The 26167-nt window shown below is 39.5% G+C and overlaps 1 protein-coding gene across 3 annotated transcripts; it reads left to right on the top strand.

The window, feature by feature from the left end:
• The first annotated feature begins 7236 nt into the window (after window positions 1–7236).
• LOC587097 (DNA repair protein complementing XP-G cells homolog) lies at window positions 7237–23633 on the top strand. Of its 3 annotated transcripts, none has more exons than XM_030982490.1 (16): window positions 7237–7329; window positions 8014–8232; window positions 8997–9163; window positions 9634–9749; window positions 10872–10979; window positions 11919–12132; window positions 12965–13117; window positions 13658–15251; window positions 15949–16057; window positions 16659–16713; window positions 17217–17336; window positions 17956–18169; window positions 18683–18827; window positions 20281–20469; window positions 21380–21464; window positions 22122–23633. In XM_030982490.1, the coding sequence occupies exons 2-16, from the start codon at window positions 8145–8147 to the stop codon at window positions 23028–23030; spliced, it is 4266 nt and encodes a 1421-aa protein (XP_030838350.1). In that variant the 5' UTR covers window positions 7237–7329; window positions 8014–8144; the 3' UTR covers window positions 23031–23633. The 3 variants fall into 3 exon arrangements, with proteins under 3 accessions (XP_030838350.1, XP_011665118.1, XP_030838351.1); XM_011666816.2 differs by having other exon boundaries at window positions 15946–16057; XM_030982491.1 differs by lacking the exons at window positions 7237–7329; window positions 8014–8232; window positions 8997–9163; ... (1 more) ...; window positions 10872–10979; window positions 11919–12132 and adding an exon at window positions 12197–12278 and having other exon boundaries at window positions 15946–16057.
• The last annotated feature ends 2534 nt before the right edge of the window (window positions 23634–26167 follow it).

Below are 26167 nucleotides of genomic sequence, written 5' to 3'. Positions count from 1 at the left end.
ATGTTTTGAGATGGGTTATCTGTGACGTCATGTTCGAATGTATGAAAACAACCGGGCAAGCCGACAAGAAACGAAAGGAGTTCTAAATGAGATATAAGTTGATATCTTCTGAATGCATATTAATACGTGATTATAATAAACAATGCATGCTAGATTTCAATAAAAATTCAACGTGTGTTTACAAACCATTTTATTAGTGTCGTGCCTGGCACAACTGAATATGGTTTATACAGCCGTTTCATGCATACTTATGTATATACTTGTATTGTATGTTTGTTTTTAAACAAACGGAAAATAATACTACTACTACTACTACATACGCATGTTTGGTAATGAAAAGTGAATTTATTATGTCATTGTTCCAATAGACGATCAAATCGATGTTTGTGTAGAAGTAAAATGTTGCTAGAGGCATGTGACCCAAGTCGAATGTCACCACCCCCCCCCCCCCCAAAAAAAGGGGGGGGGGGATACATAAGTGGATCGGCGAGAAGAGGATGACAAGCCCTCCCCTAATCGACGGCATTGTTAATTTGCATTTCATTCATCGAGCAAGACTGGTGCCCCTCCTTCCTTATACATTTTTAAAAATCAATAAAGTCCAGTTTTGGAGCACAATCATGATTTGATTTTTGTTTTCTGATCTTTGTTTTTTGTTTGCTTTGCTTTGATGTCTTTCTCCATGGTTCATTGGGATACAAATTTATTAGAATTGGCCATAACCGTAATGTAATCAAATTAAGTGCACAAATCTTTGTTAAAGTGCCTCGTTACAAATTATTTCATTCACCTGTTTACGAAACATTATATTTCAATAGTCAAAATTCGAATTGCATACATCAGGTGTTGCTAGGTAGAACAAACATTACGGATTGTCCTATCTAACAACACGTAATGTATGCAAATCGCATTCTAACTCTATAGTGTTGTCAAATTGTACTTATTCAGCTAGTTAAAGAGAAATACGAGTGTGTGCAAGTGTATGATGATGCTATGTCAGGGACAGTACCATACTCATACACACCCTCCTATCTCCCTAACAAGCTGAACCCGTGCAATGAACCTTGATAAACGTTACAGGCCGACAGTACAGTTCCCCAAACCAAGAGCCTATCAATGTGCAAAGAGACAGACAATGGACATTACAAATGGTTCTAATATACCATGTTAGAATTCAGCTCACTTCAACCCATCAGTGTTCTCACCTTGTCATGAATTTCAATGTCCCTCTGACAGGTATCTTGAAAAGACTACCCTGCATCTGGTCCCCATTTCACAAAACTTGTGATCAGTGACAAATGATTAGTTACCAGCAGATTTTTCACTGATTGTTGTCATTTGTCATTGAAAAAAGGGTTTGGAACCCCCCCCCCCCCCTCCCTGGACAGCGAAGGCCAACCACCCCCGGGGACAATCCCCCCCCCCCCCCCCCCCACCCGAAATTACCCCCTGTTCATTAAAGGGGAAGTCCACCCTGAAAATAAATCGGTTTTAACAAAAGCATAATTTTTTTCGGGAGGGAATTGTCCTCGGGGGGGGGGGGGAGGGGAAAGATAATAATTGTCCTAGGGTGTAATATTCCAGGGATAATTTTCTGGGGGTAATCTTGGAGGTTAATTGGCCGGGGTGATTGTCCAGCGGGTAGTTGTCTTAAAGCCGTCCATAAGCATTTTTTCTTTTTCTTCCCCAATTTGGGGTACCATTATAATATTCTTGCCTTACAGTGAAAATGAGGGTTAAGAAAGAAAAATTTACAAAAGAAGAGAGAGAGAGAGAGAGAGAGAAAGAGAGAGAAAGAGAGAGAGAGAGAGGGGGAGAGAGAGAGAGAGAGAGAGAGAAAGAGGGGGAGAGAAAGACAAATGCAGGCGCGCCGGAAGCAGTTTGGGATTGGGGGAGGTGGGGGCAAACATTCCAGGGGGCTCACCTTCCAGGGGCAGTGGCGTAATGAGCAAAAACGTTTGGAAGGGGGGGGGGGGGTAGAAGACAAAATCTGCATCACCACCACTCTTCCACGTTACACGCAGGCCCCGCGGAACGTTTTTCAAAGTGGAGTATGAACGTTCAGGTAGAACGTAAATTGGCGTGGGGTCCAGGGCCTGAGACCTAGACCCCGGAAGGTCAGGGTTTTTAGGCATTACATTACGGTCAGATAAGCATATTTTAGATACCTTATTGTGACACTGGCAGGTCACTAATTGGCGGGGAGTCCAGGGGGCAGAGCCCCCGGAAGCTTAGGGGTTTTAGGTATTCAATGACGGTTAGATGAGCATCCAGGGGCCCTTTTAAAGGCCATCATGGTCCAGCCCCCTGAAGCCCAGAGGTTTAAGATATTTAACTACGGTCATAATTTATTAGCATCCAGGGGCCGCCTTAGGGCCCTTGGTGGGGTCTAGGGGGCAGAACCCCCGAAAGCTCAGGGGTTTTGGGTATTTAATTACGGTCAGATGACCATCCAGGGGCCCGCCTTACAGGGCTCTTGGTAGGGTCCAGTGGGCAGAGCTTCCGGAAGCTCGAAGGTTTTAGGTATTTAGTATGGTCAGGTGAGCATCCAGAGGACCGCCTTAAAAAGGTATGACTTACAAAAAAATTACCGGAAAACCATGTCATTTCAGCAACACTTGTAAATCACTGGTATCGAATAAGAAATACCCCCCCCCCCCCCCCCCATCAGTACGCCAGCGTTCAGAGGCTCATGTCTTCTCACCCCTATAACAAAAAACACGCACGCTTTCCCACAGGCGCGGATCCAGGATTCCTAGGGGGGGGGGTGGCCCACTTTTTTTTGTTTTGGTCCAAAAAAAAAATCGCAACGACTCGGCCGTACGCGCCTGCTCGTCTGAATACAGTTTTTCCCCTCCCGCGCGAAGCACGGAAGCTTTTACGTTTCATTAAATCATTAGAGAAAGAAGACGATTCGTTGTACCGTTCTCGACTCTTAATCCTCGTCTGAATTCAGATCCCCCCCCCCCCCCCCCCCCCATCCGCGCGCGCGGAGCGCGGAAGCTTTTACGTTTCATTAAATCATTAGAGAAAGAAGACGATTCGTTGTACCGTTCTCGTCTCTTAATCCTTGTCTAAATTCAGTTACCCCACCTCCTGCGCAAAGCGCGGAAGCTTTGACATTTAATTTAATTATTAGAGAAACAAGACGATTCGTTGTACCGTTCTCGAAAATAATCCTCGTCTGAAATACATTCTTCCCCCTCCCGCTCGAATCGCGGAAGCTTTTACGTTTCATTAAATCATTAAGAGAAAGAAGACAATTCGTTGTACCGTTTTCGCCTCTTAATCCTTGTCTGAATATAAAAAATGTTTTTTATATGTTTTTTATATTAAATGTCAAAGCTTCCGCGCTTTGCGCAGGAGGTGGGGTAACTGAATTTAGACAAGGATTAAGAGACGAGAACGGTACAACGAATCGTCTTCTTTCTCTAATGATTTAATGAAACGTGTCTGCTCCTTTTTCTTCATATTTCCTTTTCCTTTTCTCTCCTCTCTTCTCTCATTTTTGGCCGGCGTTTTTTTTTTTTTTTGGGGGGGGGGGGGCCGCCACCACTGCCCCCCTGGCTACGCGCCTGCGGTCAGATGAACATCTTTTGATACCTTGTCCGCCCCCGGAAACTCATGGGTTGAAGGCAAATTACGGTCAGATAAGCATTCAGGGGCCCGCCTCAGGGCACCTGGTGGGGTCGAGGGTACGGAAACCCCTGAATCTCAGGGGTTTCAGGCATTATTTTGATTACGGTCAGATGAACATATTTTTATACCTTATTTGTGACATTGGCAGGACACTGATTGGCGTAAGGTCCAGCGGGCGGAGCCCCAGAAACTCAGGGGTTTGAGGCATTACATTACCGTCAGAATAGCATCCAGTGGGGTTCATGGGGCAGAGCCCCGGAAGCTCAGGGGTTTAGGCTTTTGATTACGGTCAGATGAACATATTTTTATACCTTATTTGTGACACTGGCAGGACACTGATTGGCGTGAGGTCCAGCGGGCGGAGCCCCCAGAAGATCAAGGGTTTTAGGCACTAAATTTCGGTCAGATGAGTATCAAGGGACCTGCCCAAGGGCCTTTGGTTGGGTACCGGGGGCAGAAGCTCAGGGGTCTTTATACCTTATTTTGTTGTGACACTGGAAGTTTACTATTTTTTCTTTCTTGCTCTCTTTCTTTCTATTTCTCTTTAAAATGCTCTTCCAAACAAAAATTGGGGGGGGGGGGGGAGCTGGAGGCTCCCGATCCCCGCCGTTCCGCGGGCCCTGACATGTAGGCATCTCAAGAAGCATATTTCTTGCCTGGCTGTTAATTTACAAACCCATAAAAAAGTATAGTTTACTAAAGAAAAATTCGGAAAATTATGTCATTTCAGCATTATGTGTAAACCGCCTTTATGGAATTAGAAATAAACCACGTTTAAATTTTATTTCCCCCGATCAATACGCCAGTGCCCCCCCCCCCCCCCCCGAGGCGACAGCCTAGGAGGCGAGGCTCTTTCGCCCCCCGATCATTTCTTCCCCCTTTTCTTTTCTACTTCCTCTTCTTTCTTTCCCTTTCTCTCCTATTTCCCTTCTTTTCCTTTTCTCTCTCTCTCTCTCTCTCTTTTTTTCCTACTTTTTTTTCCCCCTTCTTTTTTGGTCCTTCTTTTTTTTCCCCTTCTTTTTTGGTCCTCCTTTTTTTTTTCCTTCTTTTATTTCCCTTCTTTTTTCCCTTTTTTCCAGGGGGGGGGGGGCGGCCCCCCTCGATCCGTCACTGCTTTCCCATCCTCTCACAATATTTCCACGATATGCGCGTATCGCTATTATAAAAACCTCCATTTATAAATATAGGTGGAATTCGAAATGTTTAGGTAATTGAATTCTTGTTAACTTTCCTTTTCTTTGAATGGAATTTTATATGTGATTTAATTCAGGTTTTTTAATTTTGTTATGTTCTTTTGGGTTTAAAATACAAACCATTTTCACTCCTTTAGTGCTCTTTTGTGTTTGGAGGGGGGGGGGGGCGTTTTTTTTTTTTTTTTTTTTTTTTTTTTGGGGGGGGGGGGGCAAAAATGCGTTTCGCCCCCCCCCCCCCCACCCCTTCTGGCGCCTATCGACAAATGGATGTATGGAGATTGGAAATGAAGGGTTCGTTCGGTGAATCAGGTATTGGCACATGTGAGCCCCCTGTGCTCTCAAATCTTCTATTACAGAGAGTTTTTTTTTAAAATAAAAATTGATAGATTGGGTGGAGGAATAAAATCAAAGTATATCTATGTGATTTTATAAATGTTCCCTTTCCTCTAAACCGATAGATATCTTTTCGTAAAATTCAGAGTGGCAACTTTTACTTAAAGGACACTTCCGTGTTTCTGAGGACATTTTTTTTTTTTTTTTTTTTTTTTGGAGTCCCAAAAAAAAATCGCAACGACTCAGCCAGCCGAAAAGTCGCTCAGTGGGGGGGGGGGGGGGGGGGGGGGGGGGGGGGATAGTGAGCAAAAAAAAAAAAATTCGTCCTCGAAAATTTTAAAATTTGCACCCCCCCCCCCCCTTGAGCGCCAGGGGGGGGGCCCAACCCCCAAAAAAGGTAAAAATCGCGTGATTTTGCATGGCTTTTTTCTCAAGGGGGGGGGGGGGGGCCGGGCCCCCCGGGCCTCCCCCCTGGATCCGCCACTGGGGGCACCAAACTTTCTGAAGAAAAAAAGTGCACCTACAAAGGGAGATCTCAAAGCGAAATTATACAATTTTGTAGACATTTCAATATACCCCTTTATTGTGATTACATTATCAGGGATGATTTCAATGGTTGTTTCTCTCTTTTCTTCATACACGATATTGCTTAAGCATCATACTTTGCAGTTGGATGTTGTGGTCTGAATATTCATTTGCGAGGGAGCGAATGGAGCGAGAGAATATTTTTAGATTTGTGAGGTCGCAGTGCGAAAAATTACATCTCATAAAGAGGGGAAACAATCATGGGGGTATAAGCACAATCTCATTATAGAAGATTGAGAAGACCTTTAATAAGTAACATAATTATATCATCGATACATGCGAGTTAGTGTAGCGAGTGAGCTTTGGGGGGAATTGCTCTTAGTCGCTTTAAATTAGGGGCACGTTTACGAAGAAAAAGGGACACTTATCAATAGGGGATAAAGACACTTATTAGAAAAGAACATGAGCACGTGTCAAAGTACAAAGGGTAATCCTCAGAGGTGAAAATGGGGGCAGTTCTTGCACCGAAAAGGAGCACTCATTGGAGATGAAAAAAGGCACTTATGAGAATGGGAAATGGTCATTTCCTGACGGAAATGGGGCACTTATCATATTTTGTATAGGGGCATTTATCAGAGGCGAAATGGAGCATTTATGAGAATGGAAAGAGGGCACTTATCATAGACGAAAATGGGTAATTATGAGAAGGGGAAGGGGCACTCATCAAATTAAAAGGGGCACCGCTCAGATATGAATAGTGGCCGCATTATCAGAGGTGATGGGGGCATTTGTCAAAAGTGAAAAGGGGCACTTACTAGAGATTAAAAAGGGCACTTATGAGAATGGAAAATTGACACTTATTGCAAAGGGAAAGGGGCACGTGTCAAAATAAAAGGGGCAACTATATCAGAGATGAAAAGGGGCACTTCTTTCAATTAGGGGCACTTAATTGTCAAAGTTAAAGAGGCATTTTCCCATGATAAAAGGGGCAGCCCGGCTGCCTCCCGGGACTGCCTCTGCTGTGTGGTCTAGCTGCCTAGCTGACGCCCCTTCCTGATGGAAATGTAAGACAGTTTTCATTATTTGTGATCGTAATACATCCACACCCCCTAGTCAATCTGAATAGAAAAGATTTTGTCATAGACCAAAAACAAACAAATAAACGAACAAACAAACGAAATTCACTCGCCTTTCCCCCACAAAAAAAATATATAATATGGGTGCCAGAAAATACAAGATGCAATTGACACATGTCATAATTGTTTTATAAGTTTTATTGCGCAAGGAAGTGCAACATAAATTCTTGGCACCGTGTCAGGTACGATTGAGCGGGCGGCGGCTCTGCGGCTCAGCGGCTACGAATCGCAACATGCATACCGTACGTGCATACACATCAAAGAGTATTATTAGCAAAGACTAGTTACTCCCCAAACTAAGCGTGTGAGCATACTGTGGTACAAGCATCGAAGCGTAACACGTAAAACTCGTACTTTTTGTCTCTTATTCTCAGCAATCCTCGCCTGCCGCCCCGCGCCTTGAACCGGTACTTTGTACTACCGAAGTTAGTCAGAGTAGATTGTCTTGACTGTTAAGTTTTGTTGCCCCATTTGCCGCTGAGCTGACTTTCGTGAACCCACAGGTAAATAGATGCTAAATCTTTATTTACTGTTGTACGTTTTATTTGGATAATATAAACATTTTTTCTGAGCAAAATCAATGTGTAGCACCAAGTCTTCCTTGTTTGCATTATTTGCATGTCTAAATCTTTATGTTAAATCATGATATCGTCTACTCTGAAACCAACCACCACCACCACTCCATTGCCGTCTTCGTACCCCGCCCGAGCGGGCTGGAAGTCCAAACACAGTTACCGTTCAACGAGTTACTAGCCGTACGAATACGAATTACGATAGTAGACTAGACTACAAGCTTCTGTATTGCTATTAGCCTATTACTATTAGCTAACAGTAACTGTTAATTCTGGTGTAAACGTGTGTACTATCAGGTTATGCTGCAGTGTAGATTTCGTTTGAATATTTCATTTGAAAAGATTTTGGGGCCTAACTTTAAACAATGCAATATCAACACCATAATTTCTGCAGTCATTTACATGTACATGATGATTTGGCGATCAAGTTTTTTTGCTGTTTGGAGTGTCCATACGTAATAGAGTTTGTCATTTAATGAGATGTTGAACATGTTGACGGATGCTGAAAAGTTTCGACATAATCCCACATAGGTTTTGTCCTATGAGCGCTTATTCAAATTGTAACTGTAAAGCTTTTAAAGATGTTCTTATTTTCATATATATCTTTTCTTAAAGCAACTCCTTGGCCCGAGTTCCTTACCAACCCAGAGACTGTTTTAATGGCTGCTGGACGCTTCAAGAGACCGGTCCCAAAGAAGGCTCTAATCTAAGATACCCTACTCTAAGATACCATCAAGCCAGGCATCATGGGAGTGCAGGGATTGTGGAGATTGGTAGAGTCTACAGGACGACCTGTGAACCTGGAATCTCTAGAGGGCAAAGTGATTGCTGTTGGTATCCTTTCTCAGATGGCACAGGGGTTTGTTTTTTATAAGCCTGTTTAATCTGCACATGATCAGACAAGGGGCGTTTGTATCAACTTTGTGAAACCAAAGAAATTGATACTGATCAGTTACTGATTAAAGTTATGTAAGCATTATAATTTTTTATACTAAAGATGCATTCCATGTTACACAGGTTGAAGTGTTATTTTCAAAACTGCACAATTAATCATGAAGCATACCTTTCTCTTTGGTAGTGATTTTTTATAAATGTGCAAAGAAGCACCTCTCCATGTTTAATAGATCTGTGGATATTTGGAGCCATTTGTTCAATATGCAAAGTAGGAACTGCCGAACTGGTATATACATGTACAGACCATTGGTTTTACTCTATTTTGAATATTTCCTAACTGCATCCGTAACCTTAAGTTCACAAAAACTTCAAGTTTAATCAACAGCGTAATTAAAATAATGGGGGCTCATATGCCACATGGCACTGAAAAAACCCAGTGTTCAAACCTACATACCTGGCAAACAGTCGTAACTAGATTCCACACAAACCACAAGAGCGATGATGGTTTAAAAACATCAGGAGAACATATATGGAATATCAAGTGAACTTAAAGTTTTAAAACTACGAGTGCACCCACAAAATAAAGATAGCCTTTCAAGTTTAAGACCACAGGCTAAACTAAGTTCATCACTTTTCCTGTGTGAACGTACTTATATCAGTGTGAAGACCATGTTTATCTTTCCTTGACACACTGTTCCTGTCAGATGTGAGTATCTGGTTGAATCAAGCTGTTCTTGGTGTCCATGGTAACAGCCTTTCTAATCCTCATCTTCAGGTTTTGTTCAATCGTATCTGTAAACTCCTCTTCTATCGTATCAAACCAATCTTTGTCTTCGATGGTGCTCCACCTCAGCTCAAGAAACAAACATTGGTAAGAACTTTACTTACTTAATGCATGGATGAGAAGGTCTTGATGGTTTTAGTCTGCTACATGATATCCAGCTTTTTATTTTTGTTTATGTGCATAACGATGCAAGCTGGACAAATAAGTTTTAAAGGGTAACAGATTTAGCTTCAAATGAAGAAATTTCAGATAGTTCTAATAAAAATGAAACAAAATGAATTTGATTGAATTTAAGTGCTTTTTCTACTAAAAAATTAAAAAAAATATTAGCTGTCAGTGACGAAATTGCCATTAATTTTTCCAAATTTAAAATGCAATGCAATTATAAAGTAGTTACATAAATGATATATTGAAAGAAATTGTTTTGTTAATAGTAAATGAAACATTGAGCTAAAAAGAAATTGTAATGTATGGTTACATATGTAAATGCTAATTGTATCATGACTGCACACATATATTATAATACATGACATTCTTTAATTTGTTTGGACTATAAGGCTGCTAGACGTCAAAGGAAAAATCTTGCTGCCGCTAGGACGGAGAAGACGACTGAGAGGATCGTTAAGAACTACATGAAATCACATGCTATCCAGGCTGTGATAGGAGAGAATGGGTAAGGATTCATCATAAGTTACGTATGTGCACTAGAGACAAATTTATAATAAACATTACAGGCCAGCAGACCTGCCAACCAGTACGATTTAGTCGTATTTATTACGATTTTTAGAAGCAAATACGACAGTACGATTTTCCTTAATAAAATACGATTTTCAACAACAACAATTTTTTTTTTTTTTTTTTTTTTTTAAATTAATATTTTGTGTATGCGTCCGCCATTTTCAATGGCAAAATGTCCATTCTGTCCTGTAAAATATCCTACAAGCATCTCACGTCGGCAATTTGGGGATGTTCATTGGTTCATCGAACACACCAGTCATGACGAAATCATGCGTATTCAACCAATGATCAATAAAAAAAATTCTTCCTGTAGGTAGAAACTGTAAGAGGCATTGATCCGCATAACAATCCGTGTTTATTTTCAAGAATACAACTTTTGTCAGTAAAATACAACTTTTGGGACTAAAGAATAAAGTTTTTAAACTCCAGAGGTTGGCAGGTCTGGGCCAGGGCCTGTAAAACTAAGCTTAGCAATTGATCGTACAATCAAATTTTGTGATTGATTGCACATAGTGATCAATGCAATCAATTGCAAAAATCAATCATACGATCATTTGCTAAGCTTTGTGTAATGGGGCCCTCTTGCATAAAAGTCAAGTTGCGATTGATCAATTGCGATTGAAATCAATCACAACTCTTTATGCAATTGAATTGCAGTCAAACGCGAAGTTGCATTTTAATTTTAGGACTTGCGTTTGAATTTCAGAGTTGTGTTTAAACGCAACTCTTTATGCAAGAGGGCCCTGGTCCTATAAGTTGTGCCCATGTCTCTGTTATGTGAAAAAGATATATTATTGTTGCAGATTTCAATGCAATCACTTCAAGAAAATCAGATCTGAATGCACAGTTTCTACTCACTAGCATGAATCATGAAGGTTAGACGTGCAATCCTGACATCCAATAGCGTTTAGTTTTACCTATATACTTTTGAGACACTAATTTTTGAATAATTCATAGTTGTATTTTCTGTAATCATTATATGTCAAGTGGGACCGGACCAGCCCTTTACTCTGCTACCGCTAATTCATTTGTTTCTCTGTTTGTTTTGATACCGTAGTGAGGGAACCTCACAGGATCTTCCTCCCCTCTATATTCCAAGGAAGAATGAAACTGATTTATATGAACTTCCTCCATTACCATCAAATGATCTTCATGAGAACAACAGGTGAGTAGACAAGATTCTTTTTCATCTTCTTCTTCTTCTTCCAGTATAAGTGCTGCTTCAAGGTGATGAAGATAAACGCACTGATTGTGTGTGTATATGTGGAGACTTTCACATATCCTGTTATTCCACATTTTAACTTTTTGTTCTTGTTGTGCAGGTGCATATATACATGTGTAAGTAAAAACATTCCCCGGTCTTCTTCATGTTCGTTGTCTTCTTCCTCTTTACTTTTCTTCTTCCTTTTCCTCTTCTCCTTACTCTTCTTCCATTTCATGTTCTTGTTATTGTTATTGTTCATGTTCTTTTTGCCACCTCAACCCCATCTGACATACCTTCATGCTGTTACCCTGTAATACAATGCTTGGTAAACACTGTGTCCTCTCATGATGCAACTGAACAACAATTTACATAAATTCAAGCTAACGATCATGATCTATTCACCCCCCCCCCCCCCCCCCCCCCCCCCCACTTTATGTGGTCTTTATTACCACTATAAAGATCATGACCCAATGTTCGAACAACTCATATATGTGGTTTAAAGGGATCGTTTGGCAATGTTCAATCTGAGATGCACGGCCCTACGTGTTATCAGTGTTTGTGATATGGAGTTATATTGAAGCCCTAAAAAAAAATTGCGCTTCAAAATGATCAAGAAGTGCCTCAAAAAAGTAAAAACCTTTGAGTGACCAGTTTTACCATACTCGTTTTCCCCAACAGACTTTAGTGTTGTGAAAACTGTTTGGCAAACACAAAAATTGATTTCGATTTTCAATCATAAATATCTTGATAATCAGATAGGTGATCGACTTGTGAAAGTCATGGGGTTCCTGACTGACCTAAAGGTTTATAGTTATCATTGCAGCATGAGCTAAATCAAGGATTTTTTTTAAGACAAAGTTACTGGATCCCTTTAAGTTAATCACATTTTTCTATTCTCAGTGGATCAGAGGATGAGGAGGAAGAAGACCATATATCCATTGCCATGGCAGCTCATCAGGCCGAGATGGAATCGAGATATCAAGACTTGGGAGAGTTAGACATTGAGTCTGAATCATTCAAGGCTCTACCTGTGGAAGTCCAACATGAACTCATCACAGAGCTACAGGAATCATCCAAGAAAAACTCCTGGGCTAGGATGCATCAGCTACCTAAGGTAGGCTAACTTCTGGTCCTACAAGCCTAAACCTAATCCTAACCCTAACCCTAGGATGTATCAGCTACCTAAGGTAGGCTAACTTCTGGTCCTACAAGCCTAAACCTAATCCTAACCCTAACCCTAGGATGCATCAGCTACCTAAGGTAGGCTAACTTCTGGAGGGGGGGGGGGGGTGTTTCACAAAGATTCTAAGTCAAACTTAACTCTAAGTTGGACTTAAACATTATGGAGAGCCATTTGTAGCCTTAAAATAAAATATATTCAAAAGCAAAAAATTAAAGGATTTTAGACTTTTTTCTATAAATTCCTCATCAAGAACATGAAATCTCCTTGATAATAGAAGATAAGAATGATTTAAATCATCATTTTATGCCTTTTGAAATAACTTTTATAAAATATTTTCCTAGATGCTAACTGCTTTCCATAATTGTTAAGTCCATCTTAGGATCTTTGTGAAACACCCCCTAGTCCTGCAAGCTACATCATCTGAAGGGCTAGACTGTAGCAAATGCTTGGGACACATGGGTGGTTATCAAACTCAATGTCCTTACCCATAATTAATTTTAAAAAAGGCTGATAAATTTTATGTCTTATCAAATCAAGTCGCTGGGAAACAAAAAGCATTTTTGTAAAATATTCCCTTTGCATCTCTATCGATCTTCCTATGTATTGTAGAATAATTATTGATTCCATCATTGAGCATGCACACACAAAAATGTAATTGAAAACACATTTCATAATCCCATATATATGCATTGAGGTATGTACATGTTTAGTTACACCATCTGCTTCAATCTATTAACAAACCTATTCGTTTTTGTCCTTGAAGGTATCTCAAGATTTCTCCCAGTACCAACTCAAGAAGCTTCTTAATAAGGGCAAGCTGCGTTTGAGACTAGACAATCTCAGGAAAGAAATGAGAACTAAGATGTCACTCTCTATGACTGCTTTACTTGATGCTCAGAGTATGTCAGGTAGTCAGGTATGTGATAATTTGTTTTCTCTCTCTCTCTCTCCCTCTCTCCCCTACTCTTTATGACTGCCTTCCATAAGAGGTGTCATTGTCGAGTAGATACGTCGATGGACTGTCGATCTCAAGGTCCGCGGTTCGAGTCCCACCGCGGCACTAATGTTCTTTGGCAAGACATTGATCTACATTTGTCACACTCAACCCAGGTGTTGTAAATGGATACCTGGCAGGAAATAATTCCTAGAAATGCTAGAGCACCGTAATGGTTGCCTTGCTAAAGCCAGGGTAATAATCGGGGCAGCGCCAGGAGCGTCACAACGTGACAGACATGTGCACTATATAAGAAGCCACCATTATCATTATTATTATTATGAGAGAAGTTTTCTTCTGTTTTCTCTTTTACCCATCCATCATAGATTTTTATTCTGTTTTCATGTAATCCTTTATCTTTTCTTTTCCGTTTCCTTCATTTTTCTTTGTCCTTCTTGAATAACGAATCATATGTGAGTGAGTAATTAGTTGTTGTTATTGTTGTTTCTATGTTATTTATAGGTAGATGCAGGTCGAGTAGCATCAGAAGACACCCAGCACTACATCCTGATGAAGAAAGGAAACAAACCAGATGAAGAGTCTGAAGATGAGAGTGGTGATGACATCGTCGTTGCATCCTACGCCGAGAGGGCAGGCTTCGCAACCAGTATGGATCTTAAGATGCAGAAGGTGATGAGGAAACGAGGATCTGCTACCATGGCAACAACACCATCAACATCGTCAAAGGATGACATAGAGATTGTACTTCTTGAGGATGATTCCACCCCTGCTAGCAAGAAGAGGAGAAGAGACCTTGCGGGTCAGGACATGAATGAGAGTGAAGCAGTAAGATTGGATGACAAGGCAAGCAAGGATGAGGCAGTCAAAGCAGAATTGAAGAAGTTCTTTGATCAGCTCGATGCCAAGATATCACCATCACAGAAGCAAGCAGGTAGTTCATATGCACCCGTCCCTGATGATGTAGTGTGTCTTGACAGAGTACATACTTCAAATGCAGAAGCATTGTCAGAAACTGCAAAGAAACTAAACTCTGCCCAATCTTTGTCTGCAAGGAAAGTTCAGGGTGTAAGTACGTTAACGGACGTTGTGATCATGGACGATAGTTCCACAAAGCATGAGTTGACTGTGAATATAGAAACTGAGGAAGGAAATGAAAGTGAGCCTTTGAAGACTGAGATGGGTGATTCTATTGTCAGAGATCTTTTTGCTAAAGAACCCTCAAAGGCTACAGAAAATGATAGGACCACAAATGAAAAGCTCCAAACAAAAGAAGAGAAATGTGAAATGATCTCAGTGAGTGGTAAGAGTAGGACTAGGAGCTTGGAGCACGTTGGACGAACTGAAGAAAACATTACCAACATAGATCCAAAGACCGTAGAGAGAACTACCACAGATGATTCACCAACTGCTGTTGCAAGAAAGGTGTTCAAGGAAGAAGACAGGGCCATGACCCAGAGGCAAGATATTCTGAAGGAACTCTTGAAGAAGAAGGAGGATATGAAGATCATAGAGCCAAAGACTGTAGAGAGAACTACCACAGATGATCCATCAATTGCTGATGCAGGAAAGGTGGCGCAGGAAGATGACAGGGCCACAACCCAGAGGCAAGATATCCTGAAGGAACTTCAGAAGAAGAAGGAGGATATGAAGAACATGATGAAAGCCTTTGAGAGTCGGATGGACGACTTCGATATACTAGATGTTCCTGATGATGATTTAGCATTTGATGCTGAATTCACTTCAGGGATTGGCGCAGAAAGTGGTAATCCTGTAGAGATAAGTGCAGAGACTTCTGAAACAACATATGATGATACAGGTGTTGGCACAAAGACTCTTGATGATGAGGTTAAAGGCACTGAGATTGTTCCAGGTTCAGACTTTAGTGAAAAGAAAATTCCTGATGCAGAAGTTGGTGCAAATACTGTTCATGATGTGGACGTTGGTGCAAAGAATACTATTGATGCAATGATTGCTGCTAAGGCTGGTACTGATGCAGAGGTCAACGTGAAGAATGATGTTGATCCAGGAAAGAGGGTTGTTGTAGAGATCACTCTTGATGAGCCTATCCAGGTGAATGGACAGACAGCAGACTCTGGTGAGTGCATCAATAGATGAGGATACACACTTGATTTAATGACATTGAGAGAAACATTAATTTACCGTTACCTTAGACAGCCAATCAGCGCTCGTTATATTCGCCCCTTGTTCCTTTTAGTTTCCGTTTATATTGATCGATTTCGGCTTTCTGTTTCATTCTTGTGTTTTACTCTGATGAGTGCAAGTCAAAAAGCTTTGGTATGGCTCTTTTCAACGCTATTCTCCGAGAGAGAAACGTGTAACATGAATGAGCAGAATTGGATTTCTAGTGAAACTTAGCCATAGACACATTAAGGTAGATTACCATGATTGAATGGATGAGACTGAGGGATCATAGAAATCATTGACAATTAGAAATGTGAACAATTGAGACATTTAGAATTTGAAAAATGACTATTGAACAGATCGATGTAAAGCCTTTTTTACACCTGAATTGGTAAACTGCCAACCCCTCCCCCCCCCAAAAAAAAGGGGGGGGGTTAAAGAAGGAGAAGAAATGGTGATTAATGTCTTTAATGTTCACGATTTGCAAGAGGCTGATTTTACATCTTTTAAACAATTTACAAAATATACATTTTAGTGAATGGATCCCTTTTCTTAGCCTTTAATGTGTGCTCTCGCCGACATATATTATTGTGGTTCTGGAAATCTTTTGCAACTTAGCAACTGCTCTAATATCTTTCTTGATGCAGAAGATCCTGTTAATACATCTGACCTATCTTTCATGACACGAACTTCACTGGACTCTGAATGGACATCGACACCATACCAGGTCGATAGTGATGATGATGTCCAGCGTGTCTAGTGAGTAATTCTCTGCATTTTATCGTGCAGCGAAGTCTGTTTTGGGGATTGTTAAACTATTAAAAAGTAATGGTGATACATAGTTACTATATTTACTATAGGACTGCAGAAGTCAGGAAAGAAATAGTATGGAGGTAAAAGCATTGTTGAAAGACTGCCTTCATCCTTCTATCAATTTCTAACTTGTATGAAATCGGGGGGATGAATTTCAAATGTAAAATAAGTATCAATTTCTTGTCCTACATGACAATTCAAGATCACATTGTCGTACATGTACAGCCCAATTAAAAATGTCCATATTTATCACTCATGGCAAAAGAATGCTTCATTGACATGTGATCTTTCTTCATAATATAAATAGTTACAATAACTGGTCTTTGTTTTAATAGAAGTTTCACTGAAGTGGGGTATGCTGTATTTTGACATCAAAACGTTATGCACAAGCTTGCTGTCTCTGTTGACCCCTAGGCTAATATTAGCTGATAGTTTCTTGTCTTTATGTGCCTCCTATTCTTTGTTCAATTGTTATCATTTTGTGTTTCTGAAGATTGGAATTATTGTAAAAATGTTTCATATTAAAGATTATATTTTGTTTGTGTAGCATGCAAGAATCTGATCAAGAGCCTGAGATAGATGAATGGCATGGAGTATATGTAGTAAGTATTCAAGATTACACTATCATTTTATTCACTATGCAAAAAAAAAAAGAAGGGGGGGGGGGGTTCGTTATTAACTCAGTCACACCACAAGCGTGACTCATAACCGACCCAAAACCAAATCCAAGTCTACTGAACTGACTTATGGCCTTTTTTCGTATTGTCGTCTAGCGACAGTTTCATCAGTTTGACTAAGATATGAATGCTGCTGAGTCAATGAACTATGAGGACTTCATTTACAAAGTGTGACTGTGCCTATTTTTAATTTTAAATGGAACTCTTAATAACTGTGGACAAACTACTCGGAGTATTTGATCGCATTCAATATGTGTCATTGAATGAAGGATGTATTAGCACTCAGTATCTGCTAATATTCCTGCTACATTTCATTGAAAATGATATGTCACAACAAGGGTAGAGCATACTAATACGGGTATCTATTTGTCAAACGTATATTTCTGTACGTTTTCAACTTTTAGTGTTTTGTGTAATTCTTTTGGTAGGATAAGATGAATGAGATGGAAAAGAAGTTACATACAGAGAGACTTGCTTTGGAGAAAGAGAGGAGGAAGCAACAGAAGAAATCATATTCTATTACAGACACCATGTATGCAGACAGTAAGGTAAGAACAGTAAACAGTCAAGATGATTTGTGCTGTGGTAAACAGTCAAACCTGTCTGTAAAGGCCAAGCAAAGGAAATAGGAAAGGCGGCTATTGTAGACAGGTTGCCATACTAGACAGATGGACAGTTAGAGCACGTTCTTGCAAGACAGTGACAAGGAATGGGATAGATGGCCTTTGTATAATGGTGGAAATTGTTTGGTTTTACTGTATTTTTTTGAAAATGTATCAATTTATCATATGGGGTGTAATGCCTCAAAAGTGCTAAGGATAGACATTCATTCAATCCTATTCTGTAATGGATGAAGGTGAGCAGCATTAAACGTGAGACTTGATGGCTCAGAGAGAAAGTACATCCGTCAGTTTGGCGGACATGTAGTTTACTGCTTAAATATGTGTATTTTCTATTTTATTGTCTTATCCATATATTTGTAACATTTTTTAACCATATTCTTTGACTTTTCATGTTTTTTTATGAAGTTGGTGGATAGATTCAATTCAATTCTGTTAGTAATTTCTCTATCCTTTCATGATGCCACAAATGACTAAAATCAAGTGAGTCAAAATGTTGCGGCGAGCAAACTACAAAATGATATAATCGTAATGATTCTATGTACAGGAGATGCTACAGTGCTTCGGTATCCCTTACATAGAGAGCCCTCAGGAGGCTGAAGCTCAGTGCGCTTTCTTAGATCTGACCAATCAAGCGGAAGGTACCATAACAGATGACGGTGATATCTGGCTGTTTGGTGGCAGACGAGTCTTCAGACATTTCTTCTCTAAGAAGAAGGATCCAGAATACTTCAGGGTGGGAGACATTGAAAGACATCTGTGTGAGTAGCTTTCAAATTTATACAAATCTGGCATGCCCTGTACATGAGGGGAAAGGCATATGAAAAATGAGGAATAGTAAATACAGGTAAAATTCATTACATGCTCATTTTCATAAATTATATTAATAAAATATATGAAATTATTTGAAAAATAATTTAGATTAAGATCATCATTTTTTTTGCTTTTTTCAATGATGAAACACCTTTAGAGGTTCCTTCCTGGAATTATATGTGTTGATTTGTGACTTAATACTTTAGTGTTACTTTACTTAACTATAAGAAACTGTTCACTCATTTTTGTTTCTCTACAATCCTAGTCGATATGTATATTTGATTGTTAGAGTAATAAACCATAAGAAGCGAATGAACTTTGTGCATCGGTGCAAGCATTTTTGACATAAGAATTGATATTTGAATGTTGCAGTATTTGACTGGAGCAGACTAATGCACCTAACCTATATGTACAAGTATAGTTGATACTTGATAGTGACTCCATATTTTTGACTGTTACAGTATTGGACCGCAAGAAGCTGATCAACCTGGCCTATCTGGTCGGGAGTGATTACACCCTCGGTATCCAAGGCATAGGGTCAGTGGGTGCCATGGAGATACTAGCAGAGTTTAAAGGTCATGGGTTGAAGACACTCAAGGATTTCAAGTGAGTTAAGACCCTTTTAGTTTAGCCGTGCCTACGTAAACATGGTATTAGAAGCCACTTCAGGGATATCACTTGGTCAAATGACCCACAAATTACATCCACAGATATTTTACATTTGGAGACGTCTCACTTTGTGCATTTAAAAATAATCACTGCAAAGTGATGGAGGTGCTTCATGATTACCATTTGTTTGCCATTTTGCTTGTGGAAGAATACTTCCACCTGTGTATCATAGAATATACCGCCAGTGCGTAAATGAATAATGATTACATAACTTTCATGAACATGTATCTAGCAGTCGTCCCGATGGGTTTTTCAGTTTTGATCAAATAACCTTTATCTGCCCATGTTCAGATAGTATCTTGTCAGTGGCTAATTGCAAAGAAATATTGATACCACATTGATGTTTTTGTATTTATCACTACTGTAGCATCTCTATGCATGAGGAATGATAAATGACAGCCTTCTATCTATTTATCAGGCTTTAGTTCATCCAGACATTGGACAAAGCCCTCCTCATAACACTTCCATTCTCTTCTGTCTCTAGCTATCCCAGTCCAAGCGGCCATTCTCATGTATGATGTTAGGTCATCTCTCCATCTTCTCTTCTGCCTTCCTCTTCTTCTCTTTCCCATCCTTGGTTGCCATTCTGTTAAACGATTTGTCCATCTATTGTCCTGAAGTCTTGCTACATGCCCAGCCCATCTCCAGTTTGATTCTCTGACTTTCTCCATGATGTCTTAACCCTTTGTTTTCTGGTGTTTGACTTTGTGATTGAACGAATAAATAAGTAAGCTTGTAAGATTGAATACCTTGGATTCATTTTTTGAAAAATAATCAAGAAAGTGGATCAAAACCATGAGAATGAAAACCATTGGAGGAGCTTGCAGCTAATGGCAGAGCTTATTGTCCCTCTTTAAAGTTGACTTATCTCTTTGAAAGAATTTTTTTATTATTAACACAACAATTTAAATCCTCACTGTTAGGTCATGGTGGACACAGACCCAAACAGAATGAAGGCTAATAGAGGATCTTACAAAGGAGCTAAGCAGAGCATGTCAGCCCTCTTTTTAAGTTTTTCAATATCTTCGAAAGAATAAAATTAGTGTACACCTAACAATTTTGTCTGACAAACTTTCCCATATGACTTTGTTACTATTTTTTTTCCTCTTTACCTCTTAAGAGGGACTTCAAAATACATATAGACTATTTACAAAACAAGTAAAATGAAACATATAAATTATATACAAGATCAACATAATTTCTTAATATGATCATTATAACATTTCTAATACTTTCTTAACTTCTTCATTATCGCAGTATCGTATATTTTCTTTGTGTTTCAAATAACATTTCAATGATGAAATAAAATTATTTATTAACCTCTTTGGATTGGTTGGTACTTCCCCAAAGTTCCGCTTTACGTAATCTCTGTATATCTTTGTTACTATAGATCGTGGTGGTCTAGGACCCAGGACCAAGGTGTGCCATCATTGAATGCCACCAGGTCTAAATGGTGCAAGTTGGTCCTACCAGATGAATTTCCCAATCCCCTGATAGCCAAGGCCTACACGAATCCAGCCATCGATGAGTCTGAAGAAGGTTTCCAGTGGGGATTGCCTGATCTTGGTCTACTCAGAGAATATCCTTTCAAGTTTTCTCACAAAGAAAAGTAGAGAGTTACCCTTTAATTAGATTGTTTACAGATTTGACAGTCTATGCAAAAACGTTTTATAAAGCTTTTGTGAAAGGTTGGTTAAAGAGCAAAGAAACTTTTAGTGCAAAGTATCAGTGTTTTAGGTATCAAAGTCTGTTAGAACATTATTTGTATTAATATTATCTGTTTGACAAGTGCATGCAAAAACTGATGTGAAACTTGCTATTGCCTACAAATTTTACTAATCCTTGTTTTCATAGTTATTTTGCAGATTTGAATATTAAAGGTAAAGACCAGTTATGGTCATGCGATTGCATTGTGAAAGAAACGTTGTGGAATCGATCAGAAAAGGTTGATCATCTAGCATCTAGCATCTGCAAGGTTCTGGAATCATCAAAATGATAAGAAATTTGACCCATTCTTTGTAAAGTTACAAGCACTATACACAGAAAGATGTATATGGGACTACCCTATATCTCTCACAGACCATGAGAGAAACAAATTTACCAAATATATGAATTAGTAGGCGGTTTCCCGGCAAATTTTTTATCATCATGTATTAGTCAAAACATATTCTTTCACATGATTGGTAATGAGAGCTTCCATTTCATTTTTTGAAATTGGGGCGTTTCCAATACTGGTCTTTACCTTTTACTGTGCTTTTAGTTTTAAACACTTCTGTGACAACTAGCCCCCAAAACTATCACAGTGGACAACTACTCCAATCAGAAAACTATTTTTAGTCTGATTACCTCTAAAGTAGTTTTTAGGTAACGTTTAGGAGGTAGATTTTAGACTTATACTTAGAAAACAGATTAATGCAAAATGTCCAAACTCTGACAGCACTGTTATCTGTAGTAAATACAGTTTATATTCCTTGACTGTGACAATGTACGTTTGCTCGTGAGCGGTTCGGTTGGATGAAGACCAAGTTAGATGAGCAGCTTCTCCCGGTCTTGCAAAGGCTCAATGAGAAACAGGTAAGACATGTGTGTAAGAGAGAAATATCCAGTCACACTGGCTTTACCAACTACCTGTGTTGAAAGACCACCTGTTACAAAGATCACCTGTTACAAAGACCACCTGTAAAGCAGGGCTCCCACTTAGCCGAGTTGGAGCCTCGAGTTGTGGCGAGCTGGCTCGATCTGATATCACGAAATCGAATTCTTGATATCAAGAATTACCATTGCTTTACAACGTACAATTATTTCTTGATATCAAGAAATATGTTGTAAATATGAAACGGCTTGCCATATGATCGAACCAGCTCGCCACAACTCGAGGCTCCAACTCGGCTAAGTGGGAGCCCTGCTTTACAAAGACCACCTGTTACAAAGATCACCTGTTACAAAGACCACCTGTTACAAAGAACATTGTTTCTCATTGTAACAATGTTAAAGGAACCAATGCAAAAAGACCTGGCTTTGAACAGATGAAATCCTAACACACTGAAATGCCGGTATAAGGAATTCTTCTTGGAAATGCTTTCTGCCTGACATCTAGTTGTTTTCCTTGTCACGATGATAAACAAGTCATGGTTCATGTAAATGAGCCCACAGACAGCATATTGTGTATGTAGCCTACTAAGATGTGTTTCACATAGATGTTTAATCAATGTATTATTTTACTATTTCTAGGTCCAAAGCAAGATGACATCATTCTTTGGCGTTGCTCATCTTGGCAATAGGAAGAAGATTACCAGCAAACGAATGAGGAATGCGTTGATGCAGATGGAGAGATCATCGGATGAAGAGGAAGAAGAAAGCACGGAGGAGGAGGAAGAGAGCGAGGAGGAGGAAAGGCCAAGGAAAAAGAAAAGGGTTTCTACTGGTTCTGGGAAGAAGAGAGTGAGAAGGAAAAAGAAACTTGTGCAGAAACCTACCCAAGAAGGAGGAGAGGAAAAGAATAAATGTAAGCAGAAAGTGAAGAAGAGAGTAAAGAGGAAGAAGAAAGTGGTACTGAACCAGAACAATAATGACACACCACAAGAGCCCAAACAAGGAGCAGGACAGACAAAGAATGCTCCGAAGATTCAAATGAATGAAGAGGAGAGCGCTTTTGCAGAAAGGACTGAAGTCAAGAAAAGTAAGGCGCAGAATGGAAAACTGAAACCAAAACCCAACCCAAACAAGAGACAAAAGCGTAGAGTTCCTACGGTAGATTACGCTGCGATGATGGAGGACAATGATGAGGACATCCCTGATGAAGTTCTCTTGGATGTTGCGGAAGACATGGAGATGGCAGCATTGATGGAAGCAGGAAGCGGACATAACGTGACCCATGACCTCAGGAACATCAGCAGCTCCGGCTCACAACCAAAGACAGGATCTCACAACTCTAGCATAGATACAGACTTTGTAGAGGAGAGGAGGGGTAAAGGGAGGGGCGGGGTTGTACCTAGACTCGATGGTGGTGGTGGTGGTGGTGGTAGACAGAGAGGGAAAGGTAAGAGGGGAGGTACAAATAAGGGAAAAGCAATCATGAAGAAGAGACCAGGCCAGGGGGATGGGCCAAAATTGTCTTCCAGTGGAACTGACTCAGAGTGATTCCAATAGGATGGATATTCCTCTGAACATTTGATGAAATGCAGATTTCTTCTGTACAAAGGACCTATTTTTCAACAGCCTTTTATCAAACATACCTCAACATTCACCTTTCTGTGAAAACAATGTTCTTGCTGTCATTATACTCTTCTTTCTCTCTCTCTCTCTCTCTCTCTCTCTCTCTCTCTCTCTCTCTCTCTATCTATCTCTCTCTCTCTCCTCTCTCTCGACCTAGCATGCCTTTGTATTAGAATGAGTGTTAGATAGTTTATACAAAATACAGTACATCTATTGCACTCACTATTATCAATGTTATATTCAACATGAAATGATTTTTTTTTGTTCTCAAAATCATTGATACGCAGATAAAGAAAAGTAATGTAATAAACTGAGTTTTAAGTTAGAAAATCTAGTTATTTTGATATATCCTTACTCTACTTTATCTTCTCACTATATGTTTATTGTATGTATATAATTAAGATGAGAGAATGGAGAATGAATAATGGAGTGCAACTATATGTGAGAAAAATACTGCAGCTATATTTATATTCTATTATATGGAGAATTGTATGATATTTTAGCAATAAATTTGAATATGAAATATACTTCATTTATGTTTGGTGCATTATTTTTTGTATTCTTGCATTGATAAACTACTATGCACCCCTACTATATATTGTAGTAACTGAAGTATTTCGATAGATGAGGATTGTATCTCAGGAAGTTTTCATTCTTTTATTTTGACCCATTTCAGAAAATATGTCAACAGCACTACCAAATGTCAAGTTACTCCTTTATAAATGGCCTGTCAGAAAACGTCTTTCAGAAAAATTGCCTTAGCTTGAACGTGAGGTAGAGTGGAAGAGAGAGATTGAGAGAGAAAGGGGGTAAAAATGGGGAATAGTGTGTAGGATTTAGAAGAAGAGCGTGAGAGGGGAAAGAGAAGAGACAAGGAGAGAGGAAGTGGAAGATGGAAAGACAGAGAGGAGACAAGGAAGACAAACGAGGGTGAAGGAGAGAAAGGGTGTGAGAGGGGAGAAAAGGTGGGAGGGTAACAGAATATTCAGAGGAGAGGTTATGTGTATGCAGTTTAATTTGAAATACGAATCTCTCACTCACTCTCTCCCACCCCGTCCTTTCTTCCACCCTCTCTTTCTCTTTCTCTCTCAAAACACTTGATCTAAGTTCCTCATTCCCCTCTCTCGATAATTAAATCCTTCTATTCTCTCACCCATAAGCATTCTCGAATGTTCTCTTTCTTTAGCAACATATAAACTGAAATTGGAACATGGGATTAATGTGGCTTTCTAATCCTTCTTTGAGTACACTGTACATTATGTTGACACCCCGGTGGGCAGATATTCCCTACCTGGAGAGTCAGTCCTTTCATGCCTGTTAATGGATCTATTTAAGACCTCTAAACTCTCGACCCACTGCCGTTTGAATATGTTAATCGATTCTCCAACAATAGGGTTTTATCCTGGACTCGATTGTGCTGATCCTGATTCTCAATGAATGCGGGGTGGAAATCGTACAATGGCGCGTCGAGAGTTGTCAAGGAGACGCACTGGTGGATTCTAATCACAAAGTTTCAGATCAGACAGAAAGATTGATAGAGCTTGGTCAAAAATTGTATGAAATGTGTCTAGCCATTGAGGGGGCGCTGATGTCAGGAGGGGGGGGGGGGGGGAGGGGGGAGGTAAACTCTGTGAATGAAATGCAAAATAATAAGACTCGAGAGAGGGAAAGGGACATGTTCCGGGTATAATATCGTTTTCATTTCATATTGCTTTACTCTACTATACCCCGCCTCTTCTCTATCTCCCTCTCTTCCCTTAAATCTCCCCTCCCTCTATTTTTCTCTCAGTTTTTTTGCCTCTCTCTCTTAATTTTTCTTCAATGCGATGGGGGAGGAACTTATACTCCGTATACCCGCCCACTGCGAATTTCCTTCCTTTAAAAAAAGTGTTATTCTTTCGAGAACAAGGCAAGAGTCAATAAGCCAATGATGCATATAGTTTTAATGGGTGGATTCTAAACCTAATCACGGTCCGGCCTAGTCATGTTTCGGGTATCATATCGTTTTCCTTTCATATTGCTTTATACCCCGCCTCTTCTCTCTCTCTCTCTCTCTCTCTCTCTCTCTCTCTCTCTCTCTCTCTCTCTCTCTCTCTCTCTCTCTCTTCCCTTAAATCTCCTCCTTTCTCTATTTTCTCTCAGTTTCTTTTCCTCTCTCTCTCTCTTAATTTTCTTCAATTCGATGGGAGAGGAACATATACTCCTTACCATCCTACTGCAAATTGTCTTCCTTTAAAAAAAAGTGTTATTCTTTCGAGAACAAGGCAAGAGTCAATAAGCCAATGATGCATATTATTTTAATGGGTGTAACCTAATCACGGTCCTAGTCTTCTTTGAAGTTGGTTACATTATCGACCCGGAAGCAATGAAGAAAACTTTGGAAACACAATGAATATACATGTACCAGTAAAGGGAATGATCTGTAAAGAAAGAGGATTGACTAACAAGCCGTGTGAAAATATAATGTTACACTATATCTTATCGTTACTCAATAATACGAGTGTAAGCACAAGAAATCAAACTCGAATTTGCTTTAATTTGGTAGTCAACTTTATTTAACTGTATTGATCGTAAACTAAATGAATTCAATTTGTTCTGAAATGAAGGACTAAGATGAATGCTATCTTCAAAGTAATTGTTATACTGTCTGTACGATCGTACATACAGTTATAAATACATTGTTGCCCTTAAAGTTTGAGTAATTTTTCTTATCTTTTTTTTTTTCATGGAATGATTGAGACAATATGATTTATTTTTGGTAGACAAACTTTATATCTTATCAGAACTTTACAGATCAATGTCTGTGAATCTCGAGATTGATCAATAAAGTTCTAAGAACATGAAAAGTTTATTTATCAAGAATAAATCATATTGTCACAACCATTTCATGAAAGAAGGTATGCCTAATTATTCCAACTAAATGGGTAACAGTGTATATCTCAATGCAAAAAATTATCTTGAGCTTGTAAAAAAATAGCCAAGTAATAAAGCGCCTAAACTATATACCTTAAACATTTACATGAATCCGAAAGCCAAGTTGCCATGGGAATCATATATTTTAT

This window comes from Strongylocentrotus purpuratus, unplaced genomic scaffold, assembly GCF_000002235.5.
Source record: "Strongylocentrotus purpuratus isolate Spur 01 unplaced genomic scaffold, Spur_5.0 spur5_scaffold_12, whole genome shotgun sequence".
Classification (NCBI taxonomy): domain Eukaryota; kingdom Metazoa; phylum Echinodermata; class Echinoidea; order Camarodonta; family Strongylocentrotidae; genus Strongylocentrotus; species Strongylocentrotus purpuratus.
This window is presented reverse-complemented; position numbering and strand designations above follow the sequence as displayed.